This window comes from Grampus griseus (genome assembly GCF_964374135.1).
Source record: "Grampus griseus genome assembly, chromosome: 8".
Taxonomy (NCBI): domain Eukaryota; kingdom Metazoa; phylum Chordata; class Mammalia; order Artiodactyla; family Delphinidae; genus Grampus; species Grampus griseus.
In genome coordinates, this window is record NC_139002.1 from 33,219,831 (window position 1) to 33,234,783 (window position 14,953).

Sequence of the window (14,953 nt, forward strand, 5' to 3'; positions counted from 1 at the left end):
AAACTACTAAAATGTAAGTTGTTCATTCATATAATGCTTAATATCTAACACATTGCTGGTAGTTTCCATTTTGCACTCTGGGAAACAGAATACTCTTCATTTATAAAAAAGAAAACATAATCCTGAGAAGCTTAGTGTTTCACTTGATGTCAACAATTAATTGGAATCGAGACTTTCCCAACTTCGTGTTCTGTTTTCACTCAGTAGGGAAAGTACATTTTATTTGCATCGCTTATATAGTATTCTGTTATGTGTAGTGAGTCGAAATTATACTGTGGATGAAATATAAAATGAACAGAATTAAAAGTCTCAGATCTGTGGGGATATTTTATTTTGCCATGAGACACTTAAACAGAAATACAATAATTACTATGTAGAGCATTGTCCTGCCACCAACTTGGTTAGGAATGGTTATACAAATGAAGAGTACAGCAGTTTCTCAAAAAGCAGTGTTTCTGTTATTGAAAAGATATCAGATCCAAAGGTTTCACAGAAGTTTGGAAATATGATTAAAATAAGGTCTTCATAGGGTGACCACATTTTCCAAATGAAAAAAGGAAATACACTATCTTCAGGACTAGCCTGTGGTTCACCACTACACTAAGTAAAAAGTTAACCAAATTGCTTAAGTTAGATGGTTACAGTAAAGCTCTCTTGTATAGTATAGTTGGGAGAAAAAGTAATGTTGGTTAAAATCATTCTTCTTAACTGACTCACTGTATTGTTTTTTCTATAAAGCATTGTAATTTCACACATAAAAGTCCTGTACATACTTTGTAGAGTTATTCTTAAGTATCTTATTCTTTCGTTGCAATTTTGAGATGGTGTACAAAAATATAATTCACATATATCTATCAACCTGGCTAGACTCTTATTTCTAAATAAATTCTCTGTAGATTATTTAAGATGTTCTACGTGGGAAAAGCACATCAATAGATTATAGAATGAAGGAAAGAAAATTAAGTCTTATACCTTCTATGACTCTGGTTTTATTTTACTCCAGACTAGGTGTCCTCCAAAACAATATTGAATTTAAGTAGTAGTAGTGTATATCCCTGCCTGACTCCTGATTTTTAAAGTGAATGTTTCTAACGTTTGGATGGTGAATATTATGTCTTGTAAGTCCTGTAGAATTTCAGACATATACACACACAGAAAAAAATTTCAGACACAATTCACTATCATAGTATTCCGCTCAAATGACAATGTTAACTGGAAATGTCTTAAGGCCATTACCATGCTATAAAAGATGAGGTGGGTAGTTATCTAAATCACAGTAATTTCCTCATTTCTGAAAATAGTAATCATATTTAGAAGAACACATACAACATGCTCAGTCCCCTTGGCCTTGGTGATTGGTCAAGGGTCTTTAAATGATATTGATTGGGCCAATCAGAGCCTTTTTAAATTTTTTTTTTTTAAGTTTACCAATGGAAACTAGACAGGCCTCCTCTAGAAACAATGTCTGTGAGGTATGGAGGCAGTGTTTACGACTCTCCATGTAGAAGAAGCCAACTGAGAGAATGAAGTTGACAAGCAAATGAAAGTCAGAGACAAAAAAGCCCTCTCTTTTGAAAGAGTTGATGATTCTAGCTGTTCCTGAATCCTGCATGCAACACAGCCCTTCCCACAGATGAATGAGACATCCCAGTGTCTTCCCAGTCAATGTGCTGTTTGCCTTGCAAACAAGTGTCCTGGTGACACACAAATAACAGACCCCATCCTGAAGTGACACAAAGCATCTTGATAACAATCCACTAAGAGTCCGACTTTTTGATGAGTCCTGATTCTAGGACAAATGACAAGTTTATGAATTTGCAGTTATTTTTAATTAGTATTATAACTTAAAGTAAAATGTAATAAGCTATTTTACTATGATTTTACAAAACGTTACCATTGGGAGAAACTGGCTAAAAAATACACAGGATTCCTCTGTATGTATGTGAATTTATAATTATCTCAAAATAAAGAAAAGTTTAATTTAAAAAGCTTTCAGTCTCTTTTATCTTGCTGTAATTAAATGTGCAATTTCTCCTGTAGAGCATGAACAATATGACTGTGGTTTAATCGTAAAGACAAAAACATTTTGCTCACTGAAGAACACCCCAACTTCTTATTTCTGAATACCTGGTTGGTCTGTCAGCTGATATCTCTGAACCACAGAGAGCTTTGTCACATCATTTAAAATTTCCCCTCATGCTTATCTTTTACCGCTGTTTTTCAAGTCTAACTTAAGTCTACTTAGGTTTATTTTCTTTGCCCTTTAAAATTAAATGCCCCATCCAGATATTAAAACTTTATATATTTACTATTTATGGTATCAAAGTATCTTTGTGTTTCCTAACTATCAAACAACAAATCAAGGGACTTCCCAGGTGGTCCAGTGGTAAAGAATCTGCCTTACAACGCAGGGGATGTGGGTTCGATCCCTGGTCAGGGAACTAAGATCCCACATACAGCGGGGCAACTAAGCCTGTGCACAACTACTGAGCTCGCACGCCTCAACTAGAGCCCACATGCTGCAAACTACAGAGCCCACGCGCCCTGGAGCCTGTGGGCCACAACTAGAGAACAGAAAACCTGCTTGCCACAACTAGAGAAGAGAAAACCCGCCTGCCACAACTAGAGAGAAGCCTTCACACCACAAGGAAGAGCCCGCACACCACAGTGAAAGATCCCGTGTGCCTCAACAAAGATCCTGCGTGCTGCAACTAAGACCCAACGCAGCCAAAAGTAAATAAAATAAGTCAAAAAATAATAAATACATCTTAAAAATAAAAACAAATCAAAACATGGTTTATAAATGTAGTAAAGACTAGCACATACCCAACGGTATCAATGAAATACGATGACCAACACCACAGAATAAATGTACTTTTGAAAATATGATATGCAATTATAAGACTCCAAAGTAAAGCCTATACAACTGGGATCAATGGCAAAGGCAGGAAGATGGAAGAAGTAGAGATGGAAATCACAGGTGCTGTGTCCAGTAGCAGACTCCTGCAGCCACAAGCAACAAAAACCTAACACCCAAAGATTCATGCCAAAGTAGCAAAAATGAAAAGGAAATTTTCAATACAGTTTATGTCTCGACAGGAAAAAAAAAGTGAAAGTTCTTTATTCATGTATCCTATTTTAAATTGACTGCTTTTAAAATAGCACTATCTGGTGGAAAAGTTCCCCTATATCCTTCCATACAGTCAAGGTTAATCTTAAAAATATAAAGGGATCTTTGGAAATAGGAAAATATAAAGACTGGATGATTACTGCCACATTTCCATTTACAAATCTTTAAATCTAGCAACTTGATATACACCCATGAAATACCAGCTGTGAGAATGGCATCAACCAAAAGAAAAAAAATTATGCCCAAATGTTAATGAAACTGGTAAACCTAAATACAAATATATTTCAAAATTAGTATCATCTCAGTTCCCTCTGCTGACTGCTAGCCAAGACAGCAGAACTGAAACAGGAGGGAAGGGGGCAGGGCACAACCTTTAAAAGAATGACACAGCCGTAGGACAGGACAAAAACTGTTTAGAACCAACTAGGTCCAAGATGGCGGAATATTCAACTTCCAGTGGACCTTGAGCCTCATTATACACTCAATGTAATACATTAGCATATGCTAAATGACACACCCACCAGCACCATGACAGTCCTGAGGCTAACCATGAAAGGCCAAAAATAGATGGTGGCCCAATCCCTGGAAATCTCCACCTATTCCCCAAAATAACTGGCATAATCCTCCCAATTATCAGCCTATGAAATTACCCGGCCCATGAAAACTAACCATGCCGTATTTAGGAGCTCTCTCACCTTCTGAGATGGCCCACACTCTCTGTCTGTGGAGTGTGTTTCTCTAAATAAATCCACTTCTTACCTATCACTTCATCTCTGAATTCCTTCACAATGAAGCAAAAACCTCAAATTCACCAGAACATAACTTAGAATAGCATACAAACCTTAATTTAACTACAGAAGGTACAAGCTGCTTTCCTTCTTCTGCGAGAGCTGGTATAGAACATAACAATCAAGTCTCAAGTTTTCTCTTTTATCCCCTTTCCTATACTCTAGGGAGAAGCGTGAATGAGCAGGGAAATGGCTCAAAGTCAAGGCAGCCTGTCAGGACAGCTTCACTGTCTGACCACTACACTAGATCTATTCAAAGATCTTTTCAGAATTTTGACAGACATTTCTAGTCATCATTGTGTCCTAAGACTTTTTCAGTTATAGAATCAAAAGACATAATTCACAAATATGGACACTTTGAGGTATTTTCTGAAACCCTAGCAATTACCCTATTAAAGGTCTTCACACAAAATTAGCAAATTTTACTCAAAGAAAGTTTATTTCTCTTTTAGACTTAACCATAATTAATTAAGTAAACAATCTGAGAAATGGCAAATAAGAAGCTGTGATAACTTTCAAAACCACCTTTTCTTTCTCTGTAAAGGAGTATGCATTATTCTAAAGTTTGGACAACCAAGACGGTTTTCAGAACAGGTAATATACACAAGGGAAAAAAAAAAAATACAAAACAGATCAGGCCTCTGTCCTCAAGGAGTTTAAAATTTAAATAAAAAGAGAGAAGACACAGGATGTAACAGAACAATGGACTGAAGTCCAAAGACCTAAAACTGAGTCCTACTCAATTTGACTCTGTCACTTAGTGGTATGTATCATCTTGAGTAACTCATCTAGATTCTGAACTCAGTTTCAGATTGTTGGAGGATAAAATAAAAATATATATTAAAAGCACTTTGCACACTCTAAAAACTACAAATCAATACTAGGACTATTACCAATAAAAAAATAAAAGACACTATCATTGCAGTCATGATGAATTGTGTGTAACCTGCCACCTCTGAATCCTACCTTTTCTTATTTCACCAAATAACTGAAAATCAGGGAAATCATGGGAAGCCTCTGCAATTCAATAAATGTGAAAAATCAGAACTTTGTACATGTAGAACGTTGAGATTTTTTTTTGTTTTTTTTTAAATTTCAGGTGAAATCATTGTATAAAAATGTTGGTATGGGGACTTCCCTGGTGGTCCAGTGGTTAAGACCCCCGCACTACCACTGCAGGGGGCATGGCTTTGATCCCTGGTCAGGGAACTAAGATCCCACATGCTGCACAGCGTGGCCAAAAAAAAAAAAAAAAAAAAAAATAATTAAAAAAAGAAAAATGTTGGTATGTAGGCCAGCATACCTAAAGTTTGCTTCTAATAAATGTTAACCTAAGACATACCAGAAACATAATCCATACTCATACATGTGGAATGTTGGCATACTGTGCATTATTTATCTGAGATAATAAAAGAAACTGGATTACTTCACAGATAATTGGACTTAAGCATATAACAGTATCAATGCCAGAAACTCAGAGATTAATCAATATCATCTGACAGCATATGTGCAATGCAAAAATCTATGGCAAATTTTCCATTAAACAAGGGAAAATCTTTCATTGAGAGAAATAAGGACATGTAATTTTCTCAACATTTAGAATATTCTCCAATTTCATGAATTCTTGGTTCAAAGGAGTGGGGAGAGACCTTAGGCTCTCACATGCCAAAATTTGATGAGAGAACTGTCAATGGATTAATGAATTAAGTTTTTGCTGAAATGTATGCCTGTTTAAACATGAAGAAATTTTAAAATCTAATTTCAAAACTTGTAATGCCTGTGATCTTCCCTAATTTTTCTAAGATACTGAAATAATACACCTACAGCACTTCATAGAGCATTTCACATACTATATTAATAATATGTTTGCTATTGTTATGTAATTTTTTGTTTTAAAAGTCTTAGTTTGTAACAGTATGAATTATGTGGAGGCTCTGGAGCCCAACAGCCTGGGATTAAACCCTCAGATACCACTTATTACTATGTGCCTTTGAGTTTGCTCCTCTAGAAAGTCCAGAGATAAACCCACGCACATATGGTCACCTTATCTTTGATAAAGGAGGCAGGAATGTACAGTGGAGAAAGGACAGCCTCTTCAATAAGTGGTGCTGGGAAAACTGGACAGGTACATGTAAAAGTATGAGATTAGATCACTCCCTAACACCATACACAAAAATAAGCTCAAAATGGATTAAAGACCTAAATGTAAGGCCAGAAACTATCAAAGTCTTAGAGGAAAACATAGGCAGAACACTCTATGACATAAATCACAGCAAGATCCTTTTTGACCCACCTCCTAGAGACATGGAAATAAAAACAAAAATAAACAAATGGGACCTAATGAAACTTCAAAGCTTTTGCACAGCAAAGGAAAACATAAACAAGACCAAAAGACAACCCTCAGAATGGGAGAAAATATTTGCCAATGAAGCAACTGACAAAGGATTAATCTCAAAAATTTATAAGCAGCTCATGCAGCTCAATAACAAAAAAACAAATAACCCAATCCAAAAATGGGCAGAAGACGTAAATAGACATTTCTCCAAAGAAGGTATACAGACTGCCAACAAATACATGAAAGAATGCTCAACATCATTAATCATTAGAGAAATGCAAATCAAAACTACAATAAGATATCATCTCACACCAGTCAGAATGGCCATCATCAAAAAATCTAGAAACAATAAATGCTGGAGAGGGTGTGGAGAAAAGGGAACCCTCTTTTACTGTTGGTGGGAATGTAAATTGATACAGCCACTGTGGAGAACAGTATGGAGGTTCTTTAAAAAACTACAAATAGAACTACCATATGACCCAGCAATCCCACTACTGGGCATATACCCTGAGAAAACCATAATTCAAAAAGAGTCATGTACCAAAATGTTCATTGCAGCTCTATTTACAATAGTCCAGAGATGGAAACAACCTAAGTGTCCATCATCGGATGAATGGATAAAGAAGATGTGGCACATATATACAATGGAATATTACTCAGCCATAAAAAGAAACGAAATTGAGCTATTTGTAATGAGGTGGATAGACCTAGAGTCTGTCATACAGAGTGAAGTAAGTCAGAAAGAGAAAGACAAATACCGTATGCTAACACATATATATAGAATTTAAGAAAAAAAAATGTCATGAAGAACCTAGGGGTAAGACACGAATAAAGACACAGACCTACTGGAGAATGGACTTGCGGATATAGGGAGGGGGAAGGGTGAGCTGTGACAAAGCGAGAGAGAGGCATCGACATATATACATTACCAAATGTAAGGTAGATAGCTAATGGGAAGCAGACGCATAGCACAGGGAGATCAGCTCGGTGCTTTGTGACCGCCTGGTGGGGTGGGATAGGGAGGGTGGGAGGGAGGGAGATGCAAGAGGGAAGAGATATGGGAACATATGTGTATGTATAACTGATTCACTTTGTTATAAAGCAGAAACTAACACACCATTGTAAAGCAGTAGAAAATAAAATAAAATAAAATGGATCTATTAATAGCATACACCTGAGAGGGTTGCTGTGCAGATTAAATTAGGTAAAAATATAAGCAATTGTAGCAATGCCTGGTACCTTGAAAATGCTCAGAGTCACGTATTATTTTGTATAGCAGTGCTTCACAATAGAAATATAATGCAAACCACATAATAACTAACACATCTCAGGTGCTAAATAGCCACAGATGACTAGTGTCTAATGTAACAGACATCACAGATATGTTTTTTAAATCTCTTAAGACTCATATAAGAGACTGAAATCTTATATCAATAATCAAGTAATTTACATTTGACACATTTTTTCTTTTTTTAATACAGATCTAAAACTATTTTGATTTTATCCCTCATTAACCCTTATATAGTACTGATTATGCTTTTAAAAAAAGTATAATAACAACAACAAAAAAGTATAACAAAGGAAAGCAGAGGTTTCAAAACTCTTACAAAGGAAGTAATTATTAAGGTTACACATTTCGCCTCCTAGTACCTCATCTTTCTGTTGTTGTTGTTATTCCAAAGTAATGCCCAGACACCTAGCGTATTTCAGGAAAGTACTTTCGTTGCCCAGGATAAAAAAGACAAACATGGGCACTGAATAGAAAGAATATAAGTCCTGGGAAACCTGAAGTGAAATTTGTAACTTTACACAGGTCAAATGTGAATGTTAAATATTATGGGTAATAACAGTAAAAATAAGAGGTTTCTAGTATTAATCAAAATGAAAACTATAAGACACAAGTTCATCTACATAAATTCTTCACGATAAACACAAGCTAAAATATTCTGAAGTTCTGGCTTCCTTAATTAGAGACAAAGATTTTTAAATATCTACATTTCTATGCACACATACCCACAACCAAAACAAACAACACACATGCACACCAAAACTTTTTTTTGTCAAGGTCAGGAACTCTGAGTACCCAGAAAGTGAGGGCCCAGGGGCTGGGGTGGACGAGCAGCATAGGGTAAACAGATAATTTGGAGCCTCTATCCTGAAGAAGGCTACAGCCTCTGGTCCACATCCTGTAAGTTTCTATTTATTATTGCCCTGTAAGTTTCTATTTATTATTGCCCTACATCTCTGCGATAGCCAAGTGAATAAATGGGACTTCCAGCAAGCTGTCCAAACAGTTCTCCCCTGGTTCTTTTACTGATCCAAATCTCCTTTGTTGATTCTACCTCATCTGACCAAACTCTGGACTCCGCACCTCAGGGCTTGACCCTCCCACCTTTTCTGTCTGCACACTCACAGACTGGGTGGGTGATCTCATACATTCCCACAGCTTTAAATACTCTCAACATGTTGACAATGTCTAAATTTATATCTCTAGTTCCATCTGCTCCCCTGAACTCCAGACTCATACATATACCCAGATGCTCCCTCAACAAGGCTCCTTGGATATCCAGTAAACACCTAAATAGATTCAAATTTTAACTATTTCTCCTTCATCTCCTTCTTCATCCCAATAAAGAGCAACATATTCTACCAGGTACATTATTTTTCTTTTTAGTACTTACCTCCCTCAGACATAATTTGTTTAAATGTCTGTTTCTCCCCAGTAGAATGCAAGCTGCATGAAAGCAGGTATTTCTGTCAAAGAAATACCAAAGGGGACTCATTTAAACTGTATGGAAAGTGCAAGCCCCCAGGAGATATAGAAGGTGAAGTCTGAAGGACAAAACGGAACCAATCATGAGAGGATATAGATCAGGATGTTCAAGGCAGAAGAAATGACAAATGCAAAGGTCTAAATCCAAAAGAAGCTTGTAGAGACACACTGAGAGAAAGAAAGCCCAGGGAGATGGAGAATAGGGAACTAGAGGCAGAATAATAAGAAGGGAGGAATGAGGGGTGAAGTACAGTTCCAGGGCTTCAGGGAGAGGGGGATGTCAGGTCCAAAGGCCTGGAGGCAAAAGGGAGGCAAATTCAGTATTTCAATAGAAATAACAAAGGAGAAGCTACCAAGATCTCTTCCAGAAGGCCTCAACTGACCATTTCATGCTCCTCCAGAGGGTTCTCTTGATATGTTAATATTTGTTCAAATTAATTTTGAACAGCATGGGCTAAATGGTAGCATTTGCACAGCCCAGTCAGCTATGATCTGAAGTAAAATAGAGCAGTTCCTGTGGAGAAACGGAAACTGAAGAGACCTTACCACCAAGTTTATATGGCTTAGAAGCCCCTGTCTACATTGGGCACCGTCTCAGAACCTTTCCACCTAGACACCCAATTTATGACATTTCTAATCAACAGCATGGACATGCTGCATTCCATGGGGAAAAACCCTTACATTTCCAATAAAGATGCACTTTTTAAAAAAGGCCTCTATCACTAATGAATACCATATCCCAACTGCAAGTAATAAGCATTTTACTAAGGCCATTATAAAGGGCTATTAAATTATTTCTTCTATTTGTCTTGTTAAAAGGCTGTTCTCTATTAGCCCCTTGATGGCAAGTGTCAATTGACATCTTGGAAAATGTCAAATCATGGAAGATGGGTTTTTGAGTGAGAAGTATGACAGGATAAACTATACCCTCATAAGTGTCTGAAATAGATAAAAAAAATAGATATAGATAGAATAGATAGAATAGGATAGAATAAAATAGATATAGATAGAATAGATAGAATAGAATAGATAGAAATAGATAAAAAAATAAATTTTCAAACTTACTCTGGGTCACTTTTTTGTTGCATTAAAACTATGCATTTTCAGTTGGCTTTAGCAGAGTTTGTTTTCAAAAACTCAATACTTAAAGTTAGTAAAGAGGAAGTTCCATTTCTGAAAATCAATGTTTCTTTAGGCTCTCTCTCTGCAAATAGACTTTAGGTTACCCAGATGATGTACTCAGTACGGTAAATCATTGGAAGCAAGAGAATTTGTTTAAACCGTTGTGTCCTTTTTCATCTTCCTGAGATTTTATTTTTGTTTAGTCACTGTTCTGACATGCTTAGGTTTTGGTTAAATTCAATTAATATACAATGTCATGATTTATCGCTAAAAACAGCATGATTAATTGACTTTATAATCAGTTATAGAACTCTTTTACACTTTCCTAGTACACTTAAAATATTCTACTTCCTAAATGAAGCACTACTTTTTAAAATACAAATTCTTTGCACAAAATCCATTACCAGCTGTACCTTCAGTTATAGTAACACCAAATGACTGGAAGTGTTGATTAAACACTCCAGTATTTAGATTTGTGTGTTTAAATGATTACTTTTATATAATCTTTGTGGAAATGCAATCCATTAGTCTTTCATCTATAGAGATTTTTCTTCATTATTTTGCATTTTTTAATCTCAGACCTTCTCTGAAACAACATGTAAGGCAATCAAAACCCACAGTATGACTTCACTCATGAATGTAGAATTCCCTCCCTGCTCCAACACGAGAAATATGGCTAAGGGCAGAAATGAAGATCCTTGAGACACTATGAGCTGGTGGGCCAATCTCCATTTCCATTGCTTATGAAACACTCTACCACATTCCTCAGCCACTTCTTGGTTTGGGGGCTTTATCCTGTTACCATATTGGATGATCTCAACATCCTGCTCATAAAACATCCAAACTTCAGAGCTCAGCTTTCCCAATTTCTAGGGTCTTTCTCCCTGCTCAGCCACACCTTAACTTTATCACTATCTAAACGAGCTCCATTGTCAAGTTCACTATGTTTCAACTGCCACTCCTGATCACAATGTCCTTGTCCTCTCTTAGAATCTTCTGTGTTCCTAGTTAACCTTCATTATAGGTAAGCAGTCATGCTTGCCCTCTCTGCTTCCTAAGGCTATCAGTATCCTCCTGCCTCAGTCATCACTGTACTCAATCAGGACCCATTTTCATTCATATCATACAAATCCATGTCCCTGTAATCCAACACCACGTCTTCTGTGCCAACCACCTACCTGAATCTGACCTCCCAACTGTTCTTACCACTCACAATCCAGGGCTCTGGGTATTGTTAGAAAAATCCATGAAAACATGGTTATCAATCTTTCCTGGACATATTCATGATGTTTAACTTCAACGGCTCTTTATCCGTGACCAGGAGTCCCTTTTCTCTTGTAGAACCTGCTCCTGGCTGTTCTAAACTGTTTCTACAATCTCCTCTCACAGCAGATGACCACTCCTTCCTAACACTTTTGTCCATCTGTCCAACCAACCAATTTACTGTCCAAAGCTCTATGTTTTAACCAATCCTCTCTTTTGTCCCAGCACAGAAGAAGAGCTTTTCCCTTGGTGCCTCCAGGCCTCTCCTCAGTGCTAGAAGAACATTCTCTTGGCTCTTTTCCTCCTGCAAGCTACAACACACTTTCCCATACTCTTATACATTTTCTATAATTATAGCCCATGCTAGTTGACTCATTGCTCTCCTGAACTATTTGCATAGGACTTGAATCACTCAACCCAGAACCCTAACTAACACGGGAGTTAGGGGCACAGTGGAAAATCCACATGTAACTGATAGTCAGCCCTCCATATCCACGGATTCAGCCAACAGTAAATTGTGTAACACTGTAGTATTTACTACCGAAAAAAATCTGCGTATACCTAGACCCATGCAGTTCCATCCCATGTTGTCCAAGGGTCAACTGTATTCTCCTGGTTCCCATGCCATTTCCAACTCTTTATTTTCACTTCTCTCTAACCACTCTTTCCCACTTCCATCATCAGCTCGTCTTCTGGGCCATAAGTGCACATACCACCCACATCTCCCCATGGAACCTGAACTTCTATTGTATAGAAGTTTATGAAGGCTTAGGTATAAAGCACTTAAAAGTGTCAAGTCACCCCCACAGAAAAGCTTTTTCTGACCACCCCAGAGAGGGTCAGTCTCCCACAGTGGTTCATCTCTAACTAGAACAGATCACATTGCATGGCTATCTCTCTGATACTGGGACCAGACCTATGGTAGGCTGATGTTTCCTAAGAAAACATGGTCACCCCTCTCCACAACATTTCTTCCTTACCTAATATGTCTCCCACATGGCCACCAAATTAATCTCTCCTAAATCCCACATTGATCCTCTCATTCTTCTATCAAAAACTTCTAGCAATTTTCCCACAGCTTATAACAAAGACCAAAACTTCTTAGCCTGGCTCTTAAACGCCACATACGCCCAAAACTACCAACCAATCTTCTACTGATAACTTCTAAGAACCCTCTGCCTTATTCTACAAATATACACAGTACTTTCTCCCACCTGTGGCCTCCACTCAAGCTCACTTATATAACTGCCATGTCTTAGTTGTGTGATTCTCCCTCAGCTCAGGCAATGTTCCCCAGGAGTCAGGGCCTCCTTAAGGGCACCCTCCTCAAATTTGTCTTCCTCACCTATTGAGCAAAATGACACCAAACTGCTGAGTTCCTAGCCCATTCAGTCCACAAGCCGAGCACTTTATTTATGTGTATATATAACTCCCCAACAGGATGGTGAAGCCAGTGATATCAAAGATGACGTTTTAAATGTCTGTAACCCTCACTGTAACTGACAACCAACATATTTACCACCATCAGCGTTTATTATAATGTGCCAGGTGCTGCTACAAATGCTTTACAACAATCTTGTGGGATATATACTACTATTTTTTCCATATGCGAATGGGCAGCCTGGGTCACAGACAGGGGCCTACACAGAACTTTGAACACAATGGGTACAAAATTATATCTGTGAGTGGATAAATGTATTACTAATAACCACGCTCTGATACTGCCACATAAGTTAATGTGTCAACGTAGAATGCTTTCCCATTCTTCCCAGCCCAGCAAAATCCTCCGAGCCTTCAAGACCCAATTCAAATGTCACCTTTTCAAGAAAGTCCCCTGCTAATACCCTGGCAAAGTTAGTTGCTCCTTCCAAAAACTGTCTTTAATACTTGTAATGTGTCTTCATTATAACACTAAGGTTATTTATAAGACTGCTCAGTTAGAATGGGTTTCTTCATGGCAGTTTGTTCAATACTTTTAATGCTCAGAACAACTAAATGGAAAGTAAAATGAATGTAATTTATATCTGCTGACCAAATGAAACAAAAAGAAATGGCATATCTTATTAGCAATATTTGATCATCATACTCACAAATCTTTTCTGTAACATTCAGTACATGTGTCAAGTTATAAAATCTGGTATGACTAAATCTAATTCAGAAGGTCTATTTTTTCTTTTAACATGTCCAAACAAAGCATTATTCTTAAGAAATGGAGAAGAGACTTACCAGTCTTCTCCTTTCTTCTTCTACTGCGATGAGTAGTCTTGCAAATTCTTTTAGTGACTGAGCTATTTAGAAGATAAGTTTAAAAAAAAAAAAAGCATTAACCTCTTTACATTGCTGATATCCAATTGCACAAGAATAAACATTACAATAAAGATACTTATGAATTTGTATATATTCTGTGGTGTTATGTTTTTATAAGCAGGAAACAGTATATACAATAGGATTTCAATGACTAACAGTTATATATAAGAGATGTTTGTGTGCTACAAATTGAAGTTTAGCACATATCAAGTATAATATTTTTTCTTCAAAGGCACTAAGGGAATATAGTTTATATATTTAATAAATAAAATTTACACAGTAATAAACAAAAGTATAGTACTGGAATCACTTCTAAACAGAATCCTACAAATAATAAATTCATTAAATCTATAAGGAGCAATAAATCCAGTACTAAGATGTACTCAGTAGCAGCCAGTAATGCAAAGTCTCCCACTGACTTCTTTCTTGAAGCTCAACACATATACACTTAAAAACAGATTCTGTATTCTGTATTACTGTATCACTCTCATATCCAAGGTACTTTAGACCTTTGCTAGTCAGAATGGTCAGAGGACCACCAGCATCAGGATTTTGGGAGCTTGCTCAGATGCTCAGGCCCCGGCCCAGAATCTGCATTTTAACAGGATCCCCAGTTGATCCCTTTGCACATTAAAGTTGAGAAGCACTGCCTTAGAAAACTATCTGAAGCTATATTGTTGAGGCTTGGGAAGTGTTCAGGAACTTTGGGAGGACAAACGAAAAAAATAAGTAAACAGGGAGTTACAATAGCATATTCTTCAAAAATGCACAGTGCCACACAGTAAACTGTGAAAGATTAATTCGTCGACATCAATTTCTGTAACTTATACTTAATGTGAATTATTAACTAAAGTTGGAATGTTTAGATTACAAAACTAACAAAAGAAATAAGGTAAATGCAAATTTTATTTTGATTTAAGCCTTGAACCTTCCCTTCTATGTCCTTATTCTTTAGGCTCCCACCTCTTCCTTCATCCATACTAATATTGAAAACATCCTGTGAGACCAGAAGTCTAGTAAGTCTGGCATAAAGTCTACAATAAAGGGAGGTGAGTGAGAACAAAACATCAAGAGTCTTACCAACAAAACTCATTAAGAAAGAGAAAGAATATTTTCCATTTAAGAATTTAAAATTACAATCTTGGATTTTTCTTCTCTCTTTTCAAAACCACTAGGCTTACACTAACTAAGCTGGTTTGAAATTCTATTCCTATGATTACTCCACACTGTATTTT

At 36.9% G+C, this 14,953-nt stretch overlaps 1 protein-coding gene across 1 annotated transcript in view; it reads right to left on the reverse strand.

The window, feature by feature from the left end:
- Positions 1-14,953, reverse strand: part of ARHGAP42 (Rho GTPase activating protein 42) — a gene marked incomplete at its 5' end in the record, with an annotated part of 286,720 nt that overhangs the window by 178,230 nt on the left and 93,537 nt on the right. Inside the window, one exon of the mRNA XM_082661159.1 lies at positions 13,638-13,699. Coding sequence (XP_082517285.1) covers positions 13,638-13,699 — 62 coding nt within the window. The remainder of the gene's footprint in view (positions 1-13,637; positions 13,700-14,953) is intronic.